The 27,430-nt window shown below is 36.2% G+C and overlaps 1 protein-coding gene and 1 pseudogene across 3 annotated transcripts in view; both read right to left on the reverse strand.

Moving 5' to 3' along the window:
- Positions 1-27,430, reverse strand: part of P4HA1 (prolyl 4-hydroxylase subunit alpha 1) — an 81,955-nt gene that overhangs the window by 23,386 nt on the left and 31,139 nt on the right. For 2 of the 3 annotated variants that reach the window (XM_021700206.1, XM_021700209.1), the window contains 4 exons: positions 19,631-19,870; positions 16,949-17,145; positions 14,337-14,513; positions 11,798-11,868 (listed from right to left, as the gene is read on the reverse strand). In XM_021700206.1, coding sequence (XP_021555881.1) covers positions 11,798-11,868; positions 14,337-14,513; positions 16,949-17,145; positions 19,631-19,870 — 685 coding nt within the window. Of the gene's footprint in view, positions 1-10,707; positions 10,779-11,797; positions 11,869-14,336; positions 14,514-16,948; positions 17,146-19,630; positions 19,871-27,430 lie in introns of all 3 variants that reach the window. The other variant, XM_021700208.2, reaches the window with a different exon arrangement.
- On the reverse strand, positions 61-6,058 carry LOC110589364 (annotated as a pseudogene).

A 27,430-nucleotide genomic window follows, 5' to 3' on the forward strand; every position in this document is an offset into this window, starting at 1 on the left:
ACAAGTAGTTTGCTGAATGATTTATGAGGCTATAGGCTTTTCATCATTTCTTAACTCCACCTAGCCCTGTCTCACCACCACAGCAATAAGCATGTCCACTTCCTCAGCAGCACGAGCCTCTAATGTGTCAAAAAAAGGTTGTTGACTGAGCATTCAATGCTGTTTTGCAGTCTTTCAACAACTCTCTCTCCACTTTATGCCCAACCTTGGCATCAAAGAAACTATCCACAAGCTCAAGAATATCTTCCTCTGTAGAGTGCACAAGTCACAGTTTCTGTGCCTCTACTCTCCCTGAAGAATAGATATGCACCTTCATTCCAGCTTCTTTCCATTTCCTAGCTGCTGGAATGACATCTTCAATGAATGCTGTTCTTATTCTCCCACCTGTAAAATACTGCCTTCCACATGAATCTTTATATTTGTTATCAGTACCATGGTTTTCCATCCAGAGATCTCTGCCAGCACACATGATCTACCACAGCTTGGACATCTATTGTAGATCATCCACCCCATTCCCAGATGTTGCAGAGGTCAAAATACCCTATCCTGATGGGAATCCTCTTCAGCCTGTTACCTCAAAAGACTGAGGTCCTACTGGCACTCTTCTTTCCAAGAAGGAAGAAGTATTTTTCTCTGCGGTTAATTCTTAACATTTTCTCTGATATAAGGAAATAAGATGCTCTTCACAAAAGCAATCATGCTTATAGTCCTTCTGATATATAACAAGACCACAGTGACTTTGGTGGGCACCTACTGGATGCTACTATGGGAATCACCCTTGGTCCAGAGGGTGGAGAGTGGCGGCAGCTGTGCCCCCAGAACCATTCATCTCAGAGCTGGCAACTGCCTGCAACTGAAGCACTTCAGGGAGAGGCTACCTCCATGCCCCCAGAAGTGGAGAAGGCAGCTGCCCCTAATGTTTTTACAGTACTATATATCTTACTTTGTAGCATTTTTCACACTAATTGTATATTAATTTATTGTTTGATTAAGGTAAGATGTCTTCATTCAACTACTAGTCCCAAATACGTAAATTCTGCCTGGTTTTGCTCACCACTGTACCTGCAGAACCTATTACAGTGCCTGGCACATAGCAGATGCTCAATAAATATTTGCTGAATGAAGAAATGAATGAATCATAGAGACTTCCCAGAACTAATCCAAGATTTATTCTATTTTACCATACTACTTGTCTGGTGATCCCTTGTAAATTTATATGGACTGACTGAGTAGAATTCCTTAGTGTAGCAGAAATAGGAAGGATCTAAGAATTTTACTGTTATAAAGGGTGCAGCAGATAAATACATTAAGAACTTACTTCTCTAAATTCTGACTGAGTTCCTAGTAGAACTAGGAACTAATCTAGTCTGTCAGTGTACCTATATTTCTGGCTGGCAACAATTTGATAGATTTTTGAACTTTATAATCCACAAACTACTGACTTGATTTTGTAGATAACTGCAACACAAAATTGGCAAGTGTTCTATTAAAATTTCAGGGGCACCTGGGTGGTGCAGTTGGCTAAGCATCCGACTCTCGGTTTCGGCTCAGGTTGTGATCTCAGCATTGTGAGATCAAGCCCCGCATTGGGCTCCGTGCTCAGCACTGAGTCTCTTTCCTTCTCCCTCTGCCCCTCCCCCTGCTCGTGCATGCTCTCTCTCTCTCAAAATAAATATCTTTAAGAAAAATTCAAACTAGGGCGCCTGGGTGGCTCAGTTGGTTAAGCGACTGCCTTCGGCTCAGGTCATGATCCTGGAGTCCCTGGATCGAGTCCCGCATCGGGCTCCCTGCTCGGCAGGGAGTCTGCTTCTCCCTTTGACCCTCCTCCCTCTCATGCTCTCTGTCCCTCATTCTCTCTGTCTCAAATAAATAAATAAAATCTTTAAAAAAAAAAAAAAAAGAAAAGAAAAATTCAAACTAGATGCATCTTTTTTTTTTTTTAATGTTTTATTTATTTATTCATGAGAGAGAGAGAGAGAGAGAGGAGAGGCAGAGGGAGAAGCAGGCTCCTTGCCTAGCAGGGAGCCCAATACGGGACTCGATCCCAGGACCCTAGGATCATGACCTGAGCCGAAGGCAGATGCTTAACCATCTGAACCACCCAGGCACCCAAACTAGATGCATCTTGAGAATTGTTCCTATTCCATCCTGGAACCTATCACCCACAGAGAACCTGTCTCCTACTTCTGTTACCTTCAACTTCCTTCCTTGCTACCACAAGCATCGATTCCTACCTTTTCTCTAATACTTTGGTAGAAGCATCATCCTTCAGCCTTACAGAGACTGGATCTTTTCTCTACATTTTTGAACCTACCCTTTTTAACTCAAATTGTTGCTAGCCAGAAAGACAGGTACACGGACATACTAGATTAGCTCCTAGTTCTACTAAGAACTCAGTCAGAAATGGGAGAAAGAAGTTCTAACTCAAGCTACCAATTACTGCCTCTCTTTTTTATCTTTAATCTTCTTTGACAATGCTTACTCTTCTGCTAAAGTTTCCTGCTACCAAGAACGCCTTCACTTTTGTTATTCTAGCAAATTACCATTACAATCTTTCACTTTACACTTTTAAAATTATAAAAGCAAGAAATGTGGGGCATCTGGGGGATTCAGTCAGTTAAGCATCCAACTCTTGATCTCAGCTCAGGTCCTGAACTCAAGCTTGTGAGTTTAAGCCTGGTGTTGGACTCTATGCTGGGTGTGGAGCCTACACACACATAAATAAATAAAATTTATATATATATATAAAAGCAAGAAATGTTTGTTATATTCAGTAAATAGTCCGGGGACAATGGATAACCACATGCAAAAGAAAGATGTTGTCCCTACCTCATATCATAAAAAAAAAAAAAAAAGACCTCAAAAGGGATTAAAGACCTAAATGTAAAAGCTAAAATTATAAAACTCTTAGAAAAAACTGTAAGTGTAAATCTTTGTGATCTTAAATTAGACACTAGTTTAGCTATGACATCAGAAGTATAAGCAACAACAAAAAAATAAACTGGGTATCATCAAAATTAAAAATTTTGTGCTTCAAAGGACACCATCAATAAAGTGAAAAGACAACTCAGAGAATGGAAGAAAATCTCTGCAAATCAAATGTCTGATAAGGACTTGTGTCTAAAAAATATAAAGAACTATTACCACTAAATAAAAGATAACTCAATTTAAAAATGGGCAAAGGATCTAAATAGTCTCCAAAGAAAATATACAAATGGCCAATAAGCACATGGAAAGATGCTCAACATCATTAGCCACTGGGAAATGCAAATCAAAATCACAATGAGATAGCATATCACACCCACTAGGATGGCTATAATCATCAAAAGAACAGACAGTAACAAGTACTGATGAGGATGTGAAGAAATTGGAATAACCCATACATTGCTGGTAGGACTGTAAAATGGTACTGCCACTTTGGAGAAGTTTGGCAGTTCCTCAAATGGGTAAATACAGAGTTACCATATGACCTAGCAATTTCACTCCTAGGTATACACCCAAGAGAAACTTAAACTTATGTTCACATAAAAACTTGTACATGAATGTTCAGAGCAGCATTATTCATAATAGCCAAAAAGTAGAAACAACCCAACTGTCTATCAATAGATGAATAAAAGATAAATAAAATGTGGTATATCCATACAATGGAATATTATTCAGCCATGAAAAGGAATGAAGTACAGATACATACATCAACATCAATGAACCTTACAAATACGGCAAGTAAAAGAAGCCAGATGCAAAAGGCCACATATTACAGGATTTCATTTATATGTAATATCCAGAACAGGGACACCTGGGTGGTTCAGTTGGTTAAGTGTCTGACTTCAGCTCTGGTCATGGTCTCAGGATCCTGGGATCGAGCCTTGCATTGTGCTCTGTGCACAACAGGGAGAACAGAGAGTCTGCTTGTCCCTCTCCCTTTGCCCATCCCCCTGCTCATGCTCTCTCTCTCTTATATAGATAAATAAAATCTTAAAAAAAAAAAAAAAAATCCAGAACAGGCAAATTATCCATAAAGACAGAAAGTAGATTTGTGGTCACCCGGGGCTGGGGTGGCGGGGGGGGGGGGGGGGGGGGGGGGGGGGGGGGGGGGCGTTGTGAATTGAGGGTTGGGTAGTCATTGCTAAAGCAGAATTTCTCTTCCAGGTAATGAAAATGTTCTAAAATTCATTGTGGTGAGGGGCGCCTGGGTGGCTCAGTTGGTTAAGTGGCTGCCTTTGGCTCAGGTCATGATCCCAGGGTCTTAGGATTGAGCCCCACATCAGGCTCCCTGCTCAATGAGCAGCCTGTTTCTTCCTCTCCACTGGTTGTGCTCTCTCTCTCTCAAATAAATAAAATCTTGTAAAAAATAAAATAAAATTCATTGTGGTGATGGACACACAACTCTGGATATATTAAAAGCCACTTAATTGTACATTTTCAACCAATGAATTGTACGGTACATGTATCTCCCAATAAAGCTATTTAAAAAAAGAAATACATATAAAAATTTCAAACTGCATATACAAAAGAATACAAAGTCCCTTTCCTAGTCCCACTCCTCACAGGTAAACTGTATGTTATAACAAATAGGTACATATCCTCTCAACATTTCTCCCTGTGTATAAACAAATATACAGAGAGAATTTTTTAATAAATAGGAATCTACTCACCTTCCAATCTCTCACATCAATATACACATTCACTTTTTCTCCCTGAAAATACTTCTGACATCTTCCAAGTCAATACATATAGCACTACCTCAGTTTAAAAAAAAAGATTGTGGTAAAAAAATACGTAACATAAAATTGACCATTTAACCATTTTTAAGTGTAAAATTCAATAGCATTCACAAAGTTGTGCAATGATCACCACTATTTCCAGAACTTCTCATCATCCCAAACAGACACTCTGTACCCATTAAACAGTAATTTGCCATTTTGGGCACCTAGGTGGCTCAATCAGTTGAGTGGCTGCCTTCGGCTTGGGTTATGATCCCAGGGTCCTGGGATGGAACCCCGCATCAGGCTCCTTGCTCAGCAGGGAGTGAGCTTCTCTACCTGACCTTCCCCCATCTTGTGCTCTCTCTCTCACTCTCTCAAATGGATGAATAAAATCTTTTTAAAAAATAATAATTTGCCATTTCTCTCTCCTCCCAGCCCCTGGTAACCTCTAATCCACTTTTTAGCTGCATGATTTTTTCATTCTAGGTACCTCCTATATAGAATCACATAATATTTGTCCTTTTGCATCTTATTTCATTTGGTATAATTTCCTCAAGGTTCATCCATATTGTGGCATGTATCAGAATTCCATTCCTTTTTAAGGCCGAATGATATTCCATTATATGGATATACATCATTTTATCTATTCATCCATGAATGCACACCTGGGTTGCTTCCACCTTTTGGCTACTGTGAATAATGCTGTTATGAACATGAGTGTACAAGTACCTGCTTGAGTCCCTCCTTTCAATTCTTTTCGGTTATGCCTAGCAGTGGAATTTCTGGATCATATAGTAACCCTATGTTTAACTTTTTGAGGAAATACCAGACTCTTTTCCATAACAACTATATCACTTTACATTTCCATTCCACAGTGTTTTTTAACTACTACTTTTCATTTTTTAAATTTATTTATTTACTAAAGATTTTATTTATTTTTGAGAGAGAACAAGTGGGGAGAGGAGCAGAGGAGAAGCAGGCTCCCCGCTGAGCAGGGAGCCCGATGTAGGACTCCATCCCAGGAACCTGGGATCATGACCTCAGCCAAAGGCAGATGCTTAACCAACTGAGCCACCCAGGCACCCCCATTTTTTTCATTTTTAAAGATTTATTTATTTGAGAGACAGAGAAAGCACGCATGAGAGCATGAGCAGGAGGGACAAAGGGAGAGGGAGAGAGAGAATTCCAAGCAGACTGCTCCAAGGGCAGAGCCTTGACTCAGGGCTCGATCTCATGACCCTAACATCACAACCTGAGCCAAAGCCAAGAGTCGGATGTTCAACTAACTGAGCCACCCAGGTGCCCCTGCTTTTCATTTTAAAATGAAGTATCTTTACTTCCAAAATGACCATTAAGGTCTACCAATAAAGCACTGGTTAAATAAGGTTATTTCTACTTTTTCTCTATTACAAATAATATCTCCCGGTTGAACTCCTAGATGTGAAACTGCTAGATGACTTTTACATTTTGATGAATGATGTCAAATTGTTCTCCCAAAAAGTATTTTATACTTTTACCGTATGTTTATGAGTGCCCATTTCAGAAAATACTTGCCAGTATCAATCTTTTTAATTTTTGCTAATCTTAAAGGAAAAATATTTTAATCCTAATTGTTTAGATTTTTTAAAAAGTTTTAATTTACACTTTTTGTTATACCATAAATGATCTCAATGGAAGGTGTGAGGCTTAGCAGTTAAAGTTATTAATGATTAAAGGTTAAAAAATAAACTTAATTGTGGTTCTGTTACTGTCACTAGAGAGGAAAATAAACTCTACTCATGCATGTAAAGTTATTTCACTTAATTTGACTTTCACGTGAAAACCTCTCCAAAATATAAAAGGATTCTCTTTAGTTACATTTAAAACATTTCATTCATCTGGATCCCAACTGCTAATCTGTCTTCAGCAACATTGTTATAGATCTATCAGGTAATCTAAGAAATGAGCCCTGAATTTAGATTGTTGTAACATTGCTCAAAAATTCAGTGGAGACACTGAGGATACTGTAATATATATTAACTATCTATTCTTTAGGATTTGGAAGTCTTATTCCTGCATTAAATTTTATTAACAGAAATGAAGGTTCTTTCTTCTAAGTACTCAGTGTTTTTTAACTGAATTAGAATGTAAGGTTACAGTATTTTCCATTACTAATTAGATAACACAAACTATATTCCTTTTGGTCTTAATTACAGGAACCCCAAATCTATCACTGGAATGCTTTCTTTTTTTCTCCTTTTTTTTTTTAAGTAGGCTCCACACCCCACAACATGGGGCTTCAACTTAAAATTCCAAGATCAAGACCTGAGCTGAGATCCAGAGTTGGACACTTAACCAACTGAGCCACCCAGGTGCCCCTGGAATGTTTTGAGTAAGGAGCAACATTCTCACACTGCATGACTATATTTCTAATATATTAATAAGGACATCATGTTCAAGTAAATAGATAGACAATATCATTTTGGAGGTTTGGGAGATTATTACAAAACTTCCAAAGGAAAATGCAAGTGATATAATTTCCACTACTTTCTTCCAACCCAACACGTGAAAATTGACATTTTACAATTAGCTAATATAAAAACTATGTGATTTTTTGCAAAGGCAAAAAGTAATTCAGGACCCCAAGTGCCAGTTAGAGAGAGCAAACTTTCAATAATTCTTCTCTAAGTGCTTGACGGTTAACAAAGAAAGGCTGATCGGGCGCCTGGGTGGCTCAGTTGGTTAAGCGACTGCCTTCGGCTCAGGTCATGATCCTGGAGTCCCGGGATCGAGTCCCGCATCGGGCTCCCTGTTCAGCAGGGAGTCTGCTTCTCCCTCTGACCCTCCTCCCTCTCATGCTCTCTGTCTCTCATTCTCTCTCTCGCAAATAAATAAAATTTAAAAAAAAAAAAAGAAAGGCTGATCATCTAGCCTGGGAATTTATCCTGGCCCTTTGGATCTTAGTGGGACAATTACACAATCATACTATATAGATCTATCCGTTTCAGTTATCTCAATCTGAGAACTACTGTTCAACCTAACAGACTGTCGTTGTTAAAAGCGACTCCAATTTAAAAAAAATCTGAAATATTCAAAGATGTTTGTATTTGCCCCATACTATAAAATAATAATAAGCTTTTATATTGTATTTGTTCCTTATTTCCATGGGTAAATTAAATCGTAAGCATAAGAAAATGCCATATTATGGGAAATCTGTATATCAGAGTAAGAAAAGGAAAACTATTTCTAAAAATAACCTACCAGAATCAAAGAAGCTTTTTCTACCACACTAGATTGTTTATTTGCATATCTCTTAATATTACTTTAACTGGACTTTATGAGCTCACATAACTAAATGTCTTTTCAGAGCATGTAAACTCAATGTTTACTTTTCCAAAACTAAAATTCCACTTCTCTGCTGTAGCCAAAATTATTAGCATCTCCATTAACAAGCTGTAGTAAATTTTTAGTTTTTTTTTTTTTTTAATTATGGAAAGGACAGACATGACTTACCAAACGTTCAGAGATAGTCAATAAAGTAAATAAACAGTAATGGATTTCCACACATACTTTACCCGAATAAAATTCTATTTGCTAGGATGCTGGAACATATTTTTCCTTCCACGGAAGATGATGCAATCACTTAGAAATTTCTCAAAATACAGATATTTGAAATTCCCTTCTGACCCATTCAAAATACAGATGTTCCCACAGCAAAAGGAACTACATTAACTGACATCAGTACACATAAATTTTTCTATTTTACATTTGAGATGCCTTTTTCAGAGGTATAATATATGAAGTAAACCTAAAACACTCATTTATTTCACTTGTAGGAATATTCAAAATTCAGATTCCAGTGATGGGTAAAAAATGTCTTGACATAGCTAATAAATTCCCAAAAAAGCAAAAACTTACTTGCTAAAATATGAAATGTTTAGGATATTTTATGGAGCAAATTCCTTCTTTAACAGTTAAGGCCTCTCTCTCAACATACGTATTTTCTTTTTAAAAGACTTGCTGAACAATTTTCCTTGAGTAAATATGAGTATTTGAACACGAACACACACACACACACACACACACACACACACACACACACACACACCCGCATACTCTGCTAAGATTGGGTGAATTTATTCTGGTGTTAGTCTTCCAATGCTTCTAATGCTGCTGGCTAAATGCCTTCTATTGCCATATATAATATAAAGTATGGTTGTGTCTTTCTAAAAAATCCAATAAAATTGCTTCTCAGAGCTATAAAGTTAGAATATTTTAAAAATAAGCCCAAAAGGCTTAGAAGTATTTAGTTCTTAAGGAAAAAAAGTCTGTAGATCACCTTTCCAAGAGTAATTTATTTTGCCTTACTGGTAAGAGTCCAATGACTCTGTGGGCTGGATATTTCTTCAGAAGGTCCACTGTATATATAAAAAAATTTCCAAAAAGGACTTCCAAAGAACTAAGTTCATGAAATTTTCTTTTATGTGCTTCCTAAAAGCATCCAAATCTGGAGAATTTAGAAACAAGCCTTATGACAGTAAAAATGCCTAAAACCATATAGTAATCTTTGATAAAATACATAATGGCTTATTTTTTAAAAAATAAAAGGTTAATTTTTAAAGACATGAGTAAGATTCTGTAATAAAATGGAAAATTAGCTGAAGTTTAACTTGAAATTTAGAGTTAATTACAATGCACAGAAGCATTATAAATCATGTATCAAAACATTATCCAAATTAATTTCTACAAATCCTTAGTCTCCCTGAAATCAAAGTCGTATGATAGAAATTAAATTTTCTTCATGTCTTCTAGTTTGCTGGGGGCAGGTAGCATGGGGCACACGGTTAGGAAACCAGGATATGTGTGCTGGCATGTTGAAGGTTATTACCATATGAAGGACATATAGCTTTGCTCAAAAACAGTAAGGAAACAATGCATTCTGTACAGCCTTCATAGTACTTTTGTTATGACTTACAGCAATAATATTCAAAATTTCTGTTCCAGTAACTCCTAAAATAGTTGTTAAATCTATGTACTTACTTTCTGCACATTTTAGTTGAAAACCAGAATTTTTCATCAAATAGTTTGAAAGAATTCTGAAATTAGTGGTAATTTCTGAAAAATGATCTTTTTTTTAACGTATCCAGTGGAATCTAAATACCACGATGATTTAATGCCCACCATGACTCACTTTTAAAAAAATACATGAATGAATTTTTTAGTACTTGGGAACTTTTGTATCATTCTTTTTTTTCCCCCCTTGAACTGCATTTTCATTCCATTCTTATCTTAGAATAGTGGCTTTCAACATGGGTAGAGAGGTGAAGTCTCTGGGGTGGTGGTGGGAATTTTGCCTACCAGGGGATGTTTGGCAAAGTCTGGAGACATTTTTGATTGTCAAAACTGGGATGAAGGGCATTACTGGCATCTAGTGGGTGCCAGAGATGCTGCTAAATGTCATACAAAGCTATGTCACTTACTCTGTGGGCTCCTTCTAAGTTATATACATGAGTTACACAGTAATCTACTGTTAAAAATTATTTCAGTGATCAGCTAGTAACTTAAGAACATTCTCTTTAAACATTGTTAAAAGCAAAGAATTTGAAACCAATTGACTTAAAAAGGATGTGTTATGGAATCCTTCAAGGCATGCACTTTCTCAATACCTGCAGCTATTCTGGTGACCCAGAGATTTTTATACCTTTGCTTTACTATAGAAGCCAAATTAGGCCTTGTTTCTACGAAGGTTCTTTGGGAACTTCTCTTACTTCAATATCGGAACACAACTTCACTTTTCAATTAGGGTCTGAGGAGTCTCAGCAGGCATTTTGAAATCCAGTAAGTTACTTCTGGAAAATCTCTGTTAACTGCCCCATAACCATGTCTGTTTATTAGTCTATCATGAAAATTCAAGCATGGTTGTCATGCCTAAGCCTAGGTCTTAGAAACCTTTATGAAAATTAGATTCTCAAGAAGGAAAATGGTCCAAATAGGACTAAAATTCTCTCCATTACTCCCTTACCTCTTAGATACTCTGTACTGTGCTGTGGTCAATTTTCCAGTCTCAGGGTCATGTACTGTAGCTCGGCTCAGCTACAAAAAAAGAGAAAGGACAAGGACTTACTCACGTAGCAGGCAATTTTGGGCTTTTGTTTGTTTTGTTTTGCCAAGCCACAGGTGATTGGAAGGGTTCAGATTGGTCTGGATGGTAGGTAATGGTTTCAAATCAGCAAAAACATTTAGACAGGTGGCAATAAAAGCCACTTCCAAATCAAGAGAAAATGGGTTGACATATTTTTGTTGTAGATTTATTGTCCTTTCACTTTTTTTTAAAAAAATCATTTGAAAATATATGTAAATGATTTATAGCACTGGGTTTCACAGGAGCTTTCTCAGATCTAGAAGTTTAAAGTCCTTTAAGTATTTTGACAAAAGAATAGTTAATAGTCTCTTTAAATTTATTTTTTAAAACTCTCACTGAGATAAAACTGTTAAGTCTCTCTGGCAAAGTAAAAGGCAAATAAGTTCATGAGTAATAGTAGTTAGAAGACTGAGATCAGAAGCATAACCCTTCTTTCCATTGCCAACTTTCTAGTCAGCAAGTTTTTTAAAATAACTCCAACAGGAGGAATACAGATTACTCCAAAATGACAATGGTATTCCACAAGATGAATGAACAAATGCCAATACAAATCACTATGAAGAATGATGTGAATTTACTGCAGCATTTATGAATATGAGAGAACTATATAAACAAAGACTACTCCCAGATTAATCCAGGCTGCTGCTTTTTCTTTTTTTTCCCTTTTGGCAAGAAAAAGGAAAAAGAAAACAAGTATCAAGCCATTTCCTGGAGATTTGATTCCTGACCTGAAGAGAAATGCAAAGCGTATTAATTCCCTCAAAACAAAAGACCAATTAAAGATTAAAAAAAGAACTTCTAGTTAAAGGGAAAGACCTGTGAAACACAAAGCAGTTTATCCATGCGTATATAAATAGGCGGTGACTTGAGCTGGAGACTGAAAATGACCTACTTCCCTTAAATGAATATTCCTGTAGGATGTACAAAACACTCATTAGAGGGCAAAATATGCAACATACACATCTCTTACCTTTTGCTAATTCTGTAATGTACCGTCTCCAAGTCTCCTGTTATTGGGTTTGAAATGGTGGCTCGCCTCAGCTGTGAAGCCAACCATCAAAATAGTTGCATTACAAAACAAAAAAAAATGAATCACATTTATCCAACCAGTCAGAATTCTGGGATTTTTACAAAGGAGGATGAAAAGAGAAAAGAACTCCATAAGACTTCCAGTCACCCTGTGTTGAGCCTTGAGAGACAGTTGGCTTTTAAGCTTTTTTTGTTGTTGTTATTTTTTATATTTTGTTTTTGCTTTGCATGAATGGAGGGTACACAAACAAAAGAGATTAGAAATTAAATTTCTTTCAGTCGTTGGAGGAGACTGGGAGGGAAGAAATTTCTAAAATTTGATGTCTAATTTATAGTTATAAGAATGGCTATTTGTAGTTAATGATCCGTTTCAAACTTTTGATGTTAATTTTTTTTAGTGATGGAACTGTTTACAAAGGTTAATGCTGTCCAAAATTTCTTTCAGGGTCCATCTTTACTTCTTTCAACATATCTGTTCATGTATTTCACATATACAGTGAAATAATCTTGGACTCAGCAGAAAGGCAGATGAAAAGAACTCATAAATGTACAAAAACAGTAGGAAAGAGAGGACCAGCCAAGATAATGACTTCAAACTAACAAATAAAAATGATTCTGAAATTTGAAAAGAGTATAGGGCGCCTGGGTGGCTCAGTCGGTTAAGCGACTGCCTTCGGCTCAGGTCATGATCCTGGAGTCCCTGGATCGAGTCCCGCATCGGGCTCCCTGCTCGGCGGGGAGTCTGCTTCTCCCTCTGACCCTCCCCCCTCTCATGTGCTTGCTCTCTCTCATCCTCTCTCTCTCAAATAAATAAATAAAAAATCTTTAAAAAAAAAGAAAAGAGTATAAAATTTTTATCGGCACTGAATTTTTTGATTAAAATAATCCAACTGAGGCATCCCCTTTGAAGACTGAGGCCTCCAAATCCAGAGATACAAGACTTGACCTCTTAGCTGAAATGAATTCTTAAAAAATATTCCACCAAGGTATTTTGGTTTACTGGGTTTACTGACCACAAAGAATGGACTAAAACAGAAATTGAAAAGATACCAATAGAATATGGTGTGATTTAAGTAGTGCTCTGGAAGATTTATAAGAATTCCCTTGGACAGCACCTATACATATTAGACCAGTCTTTTCCATTTAAAATGTAATCTTTGGTTAAAAAAAAAAAGTACCAATCTGGAATAGTAAAACTTAACAGCAACAAAAATTCTGACCTTAAGTTTAAGTACAGATATCCAGATAATTAAACCTTTATAACAAGGATCAGCAACCTATGGCCCATGCACCAAATTCAGCCTGCCACTGGTTTTTGGAAATAAAGTTTTATTGAAATATAGCCATGCTCATTTATATATTTTCTATGGCTGCTTTCACACTACAATGTAGACTTGAGTATTTGTGATAGATGACATAGCCAGCAAAGCCTGAAATATGTTTATTATTTGTACCTTTACAGAAAAAATTTGCCAACTCCTGTACAGAGCACAGATAAGCTTAATGTTTAACAATCTCTTTATGAAACTGATGGCAGTTTGTATTACTATCAATGAGATCAAATAGGTTTTAAGAACAAGCTGATGGGAAAAAAGGCAAGAGCATAAAGGGTAGTCTTTCTCAAATTCTCACAGAAGAAGAATTTCTATGCTAAACACTAAGTTTATGGGATTGTGTTTACATTAAATTATTTTCCTTAATGAATCACTAAATTCTACCTCTGAAACTAATAATACACTATATGTTAATTAAATTGAATTGAAATAGGGCGCCTGAGTGGCTCAGATGGTTAAGCGTCTGCCTTCGGCTCAGGTCATGATCCCGGCATCCTGGGATCGAGTCCCGCATCGGGCTCCCTGCTCCTTGGGAGCCTGCTTCTCCTCTGCCTCTCTCTCTCTGTCTCCCATGAATTAAAAAAAAAAAAAAATTGAATTGAATTGAAATAAAAAAATTTTTTTAAAATTGTTTTCCTTAAGATAAATGATAGGAGTTAAAGTCAGAAAACTATGATGTCCTTATTTCAAATTAGCATGATGCTTGTGCAATTATATCTTTCCAGTAATAATGTGCCCAAAGAGGAATAAAAATACTTCAAGTATTCCTTCAGATAAAAATATTGAAGATATGAGAAAGTTGGTCTTTGATTAGCCTATGAGACTAAAGGGTTTGAAAATACATACAAAACTTTTTCAGGAAGATGCTGAAACATCTGTGAATAAAATCAGTGTGAATAAAAAAATCTCATCTATGATTTTCATAATTTAGTGTTTAAAACCCAGTTGCAGGGTATGCTATTTGTGTTAATAACAAACTGAGGAAAAACTAGTATAAACAGAGCTTATTAACAACTCCATTATGTTGTGACAGCAATATCTAAAACTATCTGTGGGGTTACTGCCATATCAATTGTCATCTTTGTAATCTTGCAAAGGCAAAACTAATACACAGGTAGAGTAAATTGAGAGAAAAAAATTATTTACCCTTGGTTTTGCTAGATCTTTGACAATTTCAATTTCTGCATCAGAAATAATATCATGGAAGCGAATAATACGAGGCTTGTCCCACTCATCCTCCTGTTTGGCTGGAGCCAGAATGAATTTAGGATTCCGGTTTCCATCATGGTAACGGCAAAAGAGTTTTTTCTGTCTCCGAGGAGTCTAAACATAAAGTTAAGAAAATGATAAACATATTAGAGTAATAATGCTTGCTCCTATGCAAAAAAGAAACAATAATCCTGCTTGCGTATACATAGAGCATTGATGGAAGAATATACAAAAGATAGTACTCTGCAAGTATTTTGCATCAAATAGGACATTCAGGATTTAAAAGTTTTATTAATGATTATTTTCTGGGAGAGATGCTAGGCCTTAAATAAGAAAAAAGATAGGGTTTCACTTTTAACCCATGTCTCATCAAAATAAAGTTCGGGTATCTAAATATAAAGAATAATGAAATATTTATGAAAATATGAAATGAATGACCTGCATTGCTCCAAACTTCACAAAGTAACTGGGAAGCACCCAGAGAAAAAGTTTTTAAAAGGAAAAATAAAACAAAACCTCACCAGGTTTTCCTAAATACCTCCCAGTTAGATGCTTGCAGCATAAACAAATTTAGTTAGTTTTAAAAAGCAAAGATGAAAATGAGTAATTCTGAAAAAGAGAAAATAAGTTATTAAAGGCGGGTGCTTTTATTGATGACTATTAAAAATAGAGTGATCGACAAAACAAATAAATGTTCCTTTCAATCTATATTAACTAAATTATCCATTGCTGATTCTTCTCTTGATTAAACATCATATATGAAATAGAAATAATATTAGTTTTTGTTTGTTTTTGTTTTTTTAAAAGATTTTATTTATTTGACAGAGTGAATGAGAGAGCACAAGCAGGGAGAGCGGCAAAGGGAGAGGGAGAAGCAGGCTCCATTCCAGGACCCTGGGATCATGACCTGAGCTGAAGGCAGATGCTTAACCGACTGAGCCACCCAAGTGCCCCTAGTTTTTAATTATTAGCTAACATCCTAAGACAAATAATGATGCATGTTTATTCTCCATGTACTTTATTTACCTAGAGTCAAATCTAAAGATTTATTTATTATAAGTCTTTGATAGAATGATGAGGTGAATTTAACTATTCTGAGAGTAAAGATGATCCTTGATTTTGGGCAGAGTTGACATGTGTGTGTCACATCAACACACTGGTAAATTAAACAGACTTCTGTTTTATACCTATGGCTCTATTTTGATTTCTTCTTTAAGATTTATTAAAGGCAATAAAATAGTATCTGCTTACTACTAGAAATTTGAACACTAACTAGATGTATAATATTATGGAAATATTGTGCACCTTTTTAGGTGTAACAATAGTTTTTTGGTTATTTTTTGAGTATCTTCAACAGATGTGTAATAAAATATTTAGGTGTGAAATTAAAAAAAAGAAATGTTTCGTGAGTCTATCAGACTGTCATTATCCTTTTATTTACTCATTAGCACCCAAAGCAAAAGTAAGCATGTTCTTCCAGGAGTCCATAAACTTAGCTCTCAAAAGTGTCAACATAGATATGATCTACGCATTTGCTGTTAAGAGATTAAGCTGTCAACAGTAAGTCCTCAAATATCAAAAAGTCACCAATATCAAAATGTACAGCCCAGCTTGACTTTATTAGTAGCAGAGAAAAACTTAACACACTATTCAAATGTTTACACTTAAAAGTACTTACTTCAAAAATTCACTAATTCCTTCTACATATGCCTGCCTTCAACTGAAAACTAGTACCACATGATATTCCTTAAAAACGGGTTCCATGCTTTATCAATTAATGTTGGGAAGCAATGTATAGCATATCCATATTGTACATTATCATAAAAAGGCTCTGAAAAGCCCTGGGGCCGAACAAAAACCTATGTTCCCAGACTTGAACTTTTTTGTTTGTGGTCTTTTATCTATTAACACCCTGAAACACTAGTACTCTGAGTTATAAATACATAAATACAGATACACAATAAAGAAAAGGATATTTATAGGCACATTTAAGTATTAAAAAAAATAAATGTTAAAGCCAAAATCTGCAGAAACTCTTTCGGCATTTTAAGTATTTCTTAAATAGACTAACACAACATTTCACTAAGCAATCCTGTCAAGGTCAACTAGGAGTAAAACCACAAAAGATTATTGTATAGATGAGTTCTTTTTTTACAGGATGGGTTAAGCTGGTATATTATTTCCGCTTAAGACTGTGGAAATATCTTTTGCATTAAAATATAAGAAAAAATCTTATCACTTCCCTTAAACTATCTGATCCTTCATCTTATAAAAATAAGCCTCTTTTGGCCTATGCAAAGAGTTATATTACCAAAAATACACAAAATGGCATAATGATTCAACAGCTTTATTCTAAAGCTATTTTACTAATCGTTGGAGCACACTGTGACACCCACAATAAGTTGATGTGGCATACTGTAATACTTTAACAGTTAATTCTAATTTTTATGACATAGGCTTAAATATAAAAGAACTCTGATTCTCTCCAGAACTATGTACAAACACACACACACATTCATACACACACACAATTGGCTTTTCCACTTTACCATTTTGATACCCTCCCCACGGCACAGCATTTCGTACTTCTGTCTCTCTGGCAGGTAATCCACAGCAGCCCCTTTTTTCTTCAGTGTGGTTTTCTGATCAGATTGGTCATCTGAAGCGGACTTATTGACATCTTTTTCTTTAGCCATTATATATTCAAAATATTTTAAGTTACCATTAGCTCTCTGGTGTTCAGGATCTATTGGATAAGGAAGAAAGCATGACCATGGTTAAGTTTACAGTCATTCAAGCATCCGAATATAGTAATATAAAAATAGAGGCCCATATAATTTACCTTCCAAACCAGGATACTTATGAGAGTGAAAGGAGGCACTAATAAAAATTATTATACCAGGGGTGCCTGGGTAGCTCAGTCAGTTAAGCGACCAACTCTTGGTTTCAGTTCAGGTTTGATCTGGGGCTGTGCGATGAGCCCTGCTTCCAGCTCCACACTCAGCACAGAGTCTGCTTGAGATTCTTTCTACTGCCACCCCCACCCTGCTCACGCATCCTCTCTCTCTCAAACTAAATAAAATCTTTTTTAAAAATTATGGTACCAAAATAACAGGTATAAAGTAAATCACATAGAGTCACCCTATGTAAAAAGGGTTCTGGAGAAGGAATCAGCCATTTATTTCAAAGTAGCAAATATTCTACTTTGAGAAATTATTAATCAGCCAAATGAATTATGATCAATTTGAAGCCAAATGAATTCTAGGGGCGCCTGGATGGCTCAGTCCATTAAGTGTCTGCCTTCAGCTCAGGTTATGATCCCAGCATCCTGGGATCGAGCTCCACATCAGGCTCCATGCTTGGCAGGGAGCCTGCTTCTCCTTTTCCCTCTGCCTGCCTACTTGTGATCTCTCTCACTCTCTCTGTCAAATAAATAAATAAAATCTTTTTAAAAAATGAATTCTAAAATATTACTCATTCTACTTATTTTAAGCAATGTTAAAGATTTTTCTGAAACTGAAATGTAATCATCATGGGGAAGACAGTGTATGCAGTTCAAAAGCAACGTTCACCACAGATACATTATAAATGCAGAACATAGCCTACTTCCGAGGGCTGAGAGAATTTCAGTCCCAAAATTCTACGTGAGATGGAAAAAGAGAAACTAAAGTTATAATTTTCAAATAAGCCAGAATCCACTAACTGCCTCTGAATTGCCAGTCATCATTTTAAGCTATCTTTTAGTAGGGGAAAGAAGACTACTCCACCCATCCCGGAGAAAGAAAAAAAAAATCCACACCACACACACACACACACACACACACACACACACACACACACACTACAAAATACTGAAAAAAGGGGTACTTGAACTAATATCTCAATTTATTAATTCACTCAACCAAGAAATAACCTGTTAGAAGTTCATTTTCAGATGACCAATCTTTTTAAACTATTTGACTCTTCTAACATACACATATTAACCTGTTCAGAAAAAAACTAATTTTTAAAAAGTTTTAAAGCTTCATTATATACCAACGGCCACCTGAACATATTAACGTACAACTCTACCTCCAGAGATTCTGATTTAGTAGGTCTGGGGTGGAGATCAAGGAATTTTTCATGTCTAATATGTATCCAAGTAATTTTGATGCACATGGTTTCTGGATCATACTTAGAGAAACAAGTCCAAAATACTAGTGATCAAATCCTCATAGGATATCACATTATCTAACATTTGAATATGACAAATATATTTTGTCTATTTATTTCAAATCACTATTTTTAAATATGAAATGCAATAAAACATAAACATTCTTCAAAGGAAACTGGTTAATATTTAATACGACAACATGGTAAATAAACATTTTTGACAGAGCTAGTTAGGTTAGATCCAATTTTGAAGTTCCCGAAGAGTACACAGCAGAGAATAACAGCCACTGTCATAGTACCATTAGCTGAGAAAAATGAGTTGCCATTTATTCAGTGGACAGAGGATAAAATTTGTCTAACAGATAGACTCTTGACTTGTAACAAATAAAAAGTACAAAATGGATATTACTCAGCCATAAAAAAGAATGAAATCTTTGTAATGACATATACGGAACTAGAGAGTATAATGCTAAGCAAAGCAAGTCAGTCAGAGAAAGACAAATACCATGTGATTTCACTCCTATGTGGAATTTAAGAAACAAAACAAATGAACATAAGGGGAGAAAAAAGAGGCAAACCAAGAAACAGACTCTTAACTACAGAGAACAAACCGATGGTTGCTGAAGGGGAGGTGGGTGGACGATGGGTTAGACAGGTGATAGGTATTGAGGAAGGCAGCTGTGGTGAGCACCAGGTGTTGTGTGTAGGTGATGAATCACTAAATTCTATATCTGAAACTAATATTGCACTGTGTGTTAACTGGAATTTAAATAAAGACTTGAAAAAGAAAAAAAATGTACCAAAGCTATATGATGAATTATATATCAGAATTACAATTATCGGAATTATATATATTTATCATTACATATATAAGACAAGATATATAGTCATATATCAGAATTTTATATATATATTTATCTTACGATACAGCTTAGCACTTTTATATATCATGGTTATGAGATATATATAAATATATATCAAATATACATATATATACACACATACATACACACACACACACACACACACACACACACATATATATATATATAACCTTGAATTAGGCCAAATTAACATACCTAGTTCAAGAAGCTTCTTTGTGAGCAAAAGTGCCTTATTCAGGTCTCCCTGCTGGTATACCGCATAGCTCAAATAGTCTAGAACAGAGACTTTATCAATGGTAGAAACCTCGCCTTCATCCAGCTGCCTTAGTGCTTGTTCCATCCACAGTTCTGTATGATAATAATCGGCTTCTGTATAGGCCACTTTGCCCAACTCAAAACAGTCTTCAACTGTTAGAAAAGATTTGTGTTTTACTCCTGTGGAAAGAAAATAAAGAGAACTTTAGAAATATTTATTTAGGACTACACAGCTTTCAAAGTGCTATCTCACTTTCATTTGAACTTTATAACAGCCTTCTGAACAAGAATCATCCTAAATTTATGAACAAAGGAACAATCTACAAGGTAATGAAACATGGTAAGAATCATACTAATAGGGGTCGTGGACCTAGAAAACCCAAGACTTCAATGATCAGTCATCATACCAAAATGAAACATCAATTAAGTTGAAGCATGCAATTTTCTAGCACAGCAGGAATCACCATAGGACAAATATCTTACTCCTAACCAATAATCTGGGCAAAAAATGAATGGACAGGAAGAAAGGCAGACCTGTAAATTGATTCCTTCCCTTTCCCCTTCCCTCCAACAGCATTAATAATATGTACTTTACATACCATAAAGTTCACCCATTTAAAGAATAGTTTACAGTATATTCAGAGTTATGCAACCAACATCGCAATCTAATTTTAGAACATTTTCATCACCCCAAAAAGAAACCCTGTAGCCATTAGCAGTCACTACCCATTATCTCCCCCTCTCTGCCCCAGCCTTAGACAACCACTCATTGCCTATTCTGGTTATTTCATATAAGCAGAAGCATGTAAAATAGGGTCTTTTGTGACTGCTTCTTTCAACTCAGTATAATGTTTTCAAGGTTCATTCATGTTGTAGCATCTTTTTTATTGCCAAATAACAGTCCACTGTATGGAGAGACTATACTTTATCAGTTGATGGGACATTTGAGTTATTTCTAATTTTTTGGCTTTTATGAATAATGCTACTATGTACATTCATGTATAAAAGTTTCTGAGTGGACATTTGTTTACATTACTCATAGGTAGTAGTGGAATTGCTGGGTCCCATGGCAACTCTGCTTAAATATTTTCAGGAATTGCCAAACTGTTCTCCAAGGTACCCACACCATTTTACAATCCCACCAGCAATGTATGAAGGTTCTAATTTCTCCACATCCTCACTAATACTTGTTGTCCAATTGTTTATATTATAGCCATTCTATTGGGTAGAAAGTAGTATTTCATGATGATGATGATGATGATGATGATGAGCATCTTTTCACATGCTTATTGTCCATCTGTGTATCATCTCTGGGAAAATGTCTACTCAAATCCTTTGCCCAGTTAAAAATTTGATTCTTTTTATTATTTTTAGAGTTGTTTACATATTCTGGATACAAGTCTCTGATCAGAAATACGATTTTCACATATTCTCTCCCACTGTATGGGTTGTTTTTTCACTTTACTGACGGTGTACTTTAAAGTACAGAAGCTTTAATTTTGGTGAAGTCTAACTTAATTAATCCTTAGTTAGTTAGGCTTCTGGTGTTGCTATGTCAACTGGCTTGTGAAGTAAAACTTCTGTCTTAAGAAAAGGAGATGGGGCACCTGGCTGGCTCAGTCAGTAGAGCATGCAACTATTGATCTCAGGGTCAGGAATTCAAGCCCCACACTGGGTGTGGAGCCTACTTTAAAAAAAAAAACTAGTTAAAAAAGGATATTTGACGGTTCATATAAAATAAAAAAAAAAATTAAAAAGTGGAAAAATAGCCTCACTAATCATTAAAGAAATATGAAATTAAAACAACCCTGAAGAAAAATATTTTTAAACAACAGCCTACATTTATTGAGGCCTTACTATGTGCCAGGCATTTGTCACTCATTTAATTCTCAAAGCAATCCAGATGAGGAATTAAGGTAGAGAGAGGTTAACTACTGTGCTAAAGGTCACACAGCAAAGAGTCAGAATTGGAATCTGCACACTATTACTCCAGAAGTCTGTGTCATATTATACCATTAAATGGCAAAATTTAATAGGGGAGTCGTAAACTGGTAACTTTACTCTTAAGACATCCGGTAATATGAAACTAGAGTAATAATTTTATGTCTATGAATTGATACTATTTTTCAATTATTTTCTTGAGTTTAGCACTAGGGGTTGGGGAAGAAACACCTTGTTTAAACAAGTTTTGTAGCTGAACCAAATATTACAGCTAAAAACTGTAATAAACTAAAAGCAAGGAAATGTATAGGCCAACATGTCAAAGAAAGATAATTTTTTTAAGATTTTTATTTATTTGAGAGAGAGAACATGAGTGGAGGGGAGGGGCAGAGGGAGAGGGAGAAGCAGACTCCCCACTGAGAAGGGAGCCCAACAACAACACAGGGCTCAATCCCAGGACCCTGAGATCACGACCTGAGCCAAAGGCAGATGCTTACCCGATTAAGCCACCCAGGCACCCAAGAAAGATTATTTCAAATGCCATATAGGAAGCCAGAAAGATCTAGACAGAAATATGTGAAAATGTTAAATTGAGGGCACCTGAGAAACAAACTGAGGGTTTTAGAGGGGAGGGGGGTGGGGTGGGGGGATGGGTTAGCCCGGGGATGGGTATTAAGGAGGGCACGTACTGAATGGAGCACTGGGTGTAATACACAAACAGTGAAATCATGGAATACTACATCAAAAACTAATGATGTAATGTATGGTGACTAACATAATAAAATAAAATTTAAAAAAAAGATATTTAGAAACCAAAACAATATAAAATTTTAAATAGGAGAAAGACAGGATAGGAATTAAAAACTAAGCCTGTGATAAATTTGCTTTCAGTGAAAAAGACACAGACTAAGAAAAGGGAGGACCAAAGAGCAGGAAAAAAAGGAGGCAGGGGAGAGATTTTTCCAAGTTTTGACATCAATGGGCAAACAGTAACTGTTCAACTCATGGTGGTTTAACGTGAATGTCAAAATGTCTCCTACCCCAACTTCTCTGACCTAAATAAATGGAGAGATATAACATGTTCATGGATTAGAAAAAGTCTATATTGTTAAAATGACAATGCTGCCCTAATTCTTTGCAAGATTCAACCCAACCCCAATCAAAATTCCTACAGGCATTTTTTTTCATTTTTTTTGGGAAACTGACAAGCTGATTCTGAGATTTATATGGAAATATAGACTAGTCAAAGCAATTTTACCAAAGAACATAGCTGGAGGACTTTTTCTGCCTGATTTCAATACTTACTATAGAGCTATAGTTCAGGAGCCCCTGGGTGGCTCAGTCGTTGAGTGTCTGCCTTTAGCTCAGGTTATGATACCAGGGTCCTGGTACTGGGCCCTGCATTGGGCTCCCTGTTCAGCGGAAAGTCTACTTGTCCCTCTCTCCCTCTGCCCCTCCCCCCACTCGGGCTTGCTCTCTCTCAAATAAATATTTTTTTTAAAAAGCTGTAGTTCAGACTGCTTGATATTATTTACAGGTAGACATATAAATCAATGGAACAGAATTGAGTCAAGAAATAGACCAAGTGATTTTTGACAGATGTCAAGGCAATTCAATGGAGAAAGGAAAGTCTATTAAATGTTGCTCAACAAATTAAGAATTCATATTAAAAGAAAATAAACATCAATCTTTACTGCCTACCACATACAAAGTCAATTCAAAATGTATCCTATAGCTTAATGTGAAATCTCAAACTATCAAACTTCTAGATAAAAAAACATAAGAAAAATATTTTAGACCTGAACGGAGACGAAGATTTCTTATATTTGACACCAACAACACTATCAATAAGTGAAAAAAATATTGGGCTGCCTGAGTGGCTCAGTCAGTTAAGTGTCTGACTTTTGATTTCAGCTCAGGTCATGATCTCAGGGTTGTGAGATCAAGCCCCATGTTGGGCTCTGCACTGAGCGTGAAGCCTGCTTAAGATTCTCTCTCTCCCTCTCCTTCTGCCCCTCCCCCACCTCTCTCTAGAAAATAAAATATTGATAATTAAACTTTATCAAAGTTTAAAACTTCTGCTCTCTGAAAGGCACTAATATGAAAATAAAAAGACGAGGCTGGTTAAAAATATTCACAACACATTTATCTGATAAAGAACTTATATCCAAAATATATAGAGAACTCCTAGACTCTTCGCTAAAGAATAGATATGACTAGCCAATAAACACAAGGAAAGATGTTCAACATCGTTAGTCATCAGTTGTAACATATATGTAACAATGTAAATTAAACAATGAGATACCACTATGTATCCATTACACTGGCTAAGATTAAAAAGACTGAATATACCAAGCGTTTGAAGAATGTAGAAGAAATCATACTGATGAAAGGAATGTAAAATGGTACAAAAAATTAGGCAGTTTCTTAAAAGCTAAATATATGCCTACCATACAACCCAGCCATTTCACTCCTAGATATTTAACCAAAAGAAACAAACAAAAACAATAATAATAAAAAGAGGACAATACCTTAAAACTGGAGAAAAAATACTGGAATGAATAAACCCAACTATACAACATTGAGGGCATAAACACACAAAGAAATGAATTACTTCAGGTGTTTTTCAAACAATATTTTAACCAATCATATCCAATCTAACATATATTCTAAGGATAAAAAGTACAAAGAAACAAACTGCATTCAACAACCTTAATGTTGTTAATAATATAAGTACTGTTATTCTGAAATTATTTTAGGCCTATTACAGGATAATACAAAAATCTAATTATGTTTAATGTCATTGGAAGCAAGAGTTTCAACAAAAGAGAGATATAAGTATATAAACCCTATAATCTTACATTTGAATTGGAATTAACATGAACTCACATATTTCCTATCTCTGTTCATTGAAAACACCTAGAATCAATGACAAACTTGATAGCAATAGACATCCCTAGAACCCAGCTACACTCCACTCTCTAAATGCCATTCCCCATTAAAAAGAATTAAGGTTCACTATAGCAAGGCCTGATTCTTCCTGCTTTGGGGTAGAAATTCTTAAGACAAGCTTGGAAAAAACTGCCAAAAATTAAATTTCCTTAATAGCAAAGAATAATAGGATCATTTCAAAAGGACAAATTAGCCGATCTAAAGAGGATCCCACTGGCCTCAAATAGGATAACAGGGCATCAAATGAATAATTAATAATAATGGATTGAAATATAAAAATATATAAAAAATCCATGAGTTTATAATGATACTTCAGATAAAAATCACTGGTCACTACCAGAAGTTATTATGACATCAACTCATTACTCTGAAAATTGATACAAGAAAAACAATCAAGGATTTATCTTGCCCTTCATATATAAACTCTAGTTCAGGGTAACAAAATGGTTCTTGAAAGAAAGTTCTTAATGATAGAATTCCAGCTAATAAAAGTAGAAGGAATGATGAGATAAGAAAATCAGCATTTTTCAACCCCTAATGAAATAGTTCTAGGCAAGGATCGTCAAAGTCTGCCAAAACAATTAGATGAAACTCATGGAAAACTTCATATGGACTTATCAGTCTCCCACCACCAAAACTACTCATCAGTCACTAACACAAAAAGTGTGATGAGATGTTAGGTGTCTGGTCATGCAATTCAACAGAAAGTTCAGAGTGCCACCCATGTAGTTAATTAAAAACTTAACTAGAATCTAATTGAGACTCAAGCTCTAACCAGTTTGTAGGAAACACAGGAGTTAGAGGAACAAATTAACACAAAAGAAAAAAATCGGGCTACTCCAAAATGTACATTTAACAAGACATATAACCAGGTTTCTCCAACTTAATCAACAGAATAGGAGAGGGGAAGAGAGGGGAAGAGAGGATAATAAAAAGATTTAAGAGATGAAAACCAAAATGTACAACTGTGAAAAGATACCTTTGAGATCACTAGAGAAACTGAATATTGACTGGGTATTAAATTATATTAAGGAAATACTGTCATTTTGTTAGGCTGGATAATAGCAAGTGATTGTTATTTAAAAAAAAAAAACCCTGATCAGTTAAATATGCATATTTAATTATTTATGAATAAAATGACATCATAATCTAGGATTTGCTTTTAAAATAGTCCATTAACAGGCGCCTGGGTGGCTCAGATGGTTAAGCGTCTGCCTTCGGCTCAGGTCATGATCCCAGGGTCCTGGGATCGAGTCCCGCATCGGGCTCCCTGCTCCTTGGGAGCCTGCTTCTCGCTCTGCTTCTCTCTCTCTCTCTCTCTGCCTCTCATGGATAAATAAATAAAATCTTTAAAAAAATAAAAAATAAAAAATAAATAAAATAGTCCATTAACAACAACTAAAAGCAGGGGGTAGAAAACAAGAATGGCAAAGTGTTAAAAACTTTTGAAGCTGGGTAATGGATACATGGAAGCTCATTATGTCACTACCTTTATTTTTTTGTTTGATATTTTCCATAATAATAAATTTTATAAACATTAAGAAGGAGAAAGTCATGTCCCATAGGGCTCTTTTTATGCTTTATAAAAGGAAATCACATAATACCCTTTTTGACACTAACAAAAAAGAAAATGACAAATGTGAAAAAATAATAAAATTAGATGATAAAAAATAAATACTACTTACCTGACATTTCCCTTTGAACACACAGTTCTAAGAATCAGGAAGGGAAAGATGGTGGTGGGGTAGGTGGACCCTAGGCTTGCCTCATCCCATGAATACAACTAGATAACTATCAAATCATCCTAAATACCCCAGAAATCGATCTTAAGACTGACAGATCAAACTCCACAACTAAAGGTATAGAAGAGGCCACATCAAGGGTAGGAAGTGCAGAGAGGTGGTTTGGGAGAGAAAGGGATCGTGGCCACTGCAGTTGGGTGGGAGGAGACAAACTAGCACACAGGGGAGCGTACAGGGAAAAGGAATCCCCGTAACACTGGCTTGGAAAGTGAGAGGGCCTGAATTAAGTGAGTTCTTGCAACCAGCAGGACTAAAAGCCTATAGAGTTTTAAAGGTCAGTGTGCTTGACTTTGGGAGAGCTCAGAGGACATTAGGACTGCTTTTGGAGAATAGGCAAGGCAAACAGCCTGTGTACATACGGCATTGAGACAGCAATCTGCAGAACACCTGGGGAACAATGTCAGGAGGTTAGCTGCTCATCTCAGAGCATGTCCCAGAGAAGCAGCATTCTTGGAAAGACCCTTCTGTATACAAAAGAACTAGCAGACACCATTTCCCTCCCATGCCCCTCAGCATAAACACAGAGCCACCTGCAGGAATCAGCTCAGTGCCAGTATTTGCTACTTGCTTACACCCCACCCCCACCCCCGGAATCCGGAAGAACCACCCTTCTCAGTCACACTTGCCCCAGTTCCAGAAGACTAGCCCAAACCCCTGCCAACACCACATCTCCCAACCTGGGAGTTTTGCGAGGCGTCGGTTCCAGTGGTGGCAGCAACAGGTCTCATTTCACAAGCAGACCAGAGCACACCTGGTTAAAACTCACCACATTCAGGCCAGGGACTAAACACTGCCCACAACAGGCAAAGAGCCTCTGCATATGACTGACCTGAAGAATAAAGTGGCCAGGACACAACAGCTGAGTGCCTGTAGCACACACTGGAGACACAACAGGACCCTGGAGCATAGAAGACACAATACTGCAGGGCACTACAGAACCTCTTCTTTATAAAGCCATTACCCCAAGAACAGGAGATGTAATTGACTTTCCTAACACACAAAAACAAGCACTGAGACTTAGACAAATGAGAAGACAGAGGAATTT

The sequence above is a fragment of the Neomonachus schauinslandi genome, chromosome 6 (genome assembly GCF_002201575.2).
Source record: "Neomonachus schauinslandi chromosome 6, ASM220157v2, whole genome shotgun sequence".
In the NCBI taxonomy this organism is placed as follows: Eukaryota; Metazoa; Chordata; class Mammalia; order Carnivora; family Phocidae; genus Neomonachus; species Neomonachus schauinslandi.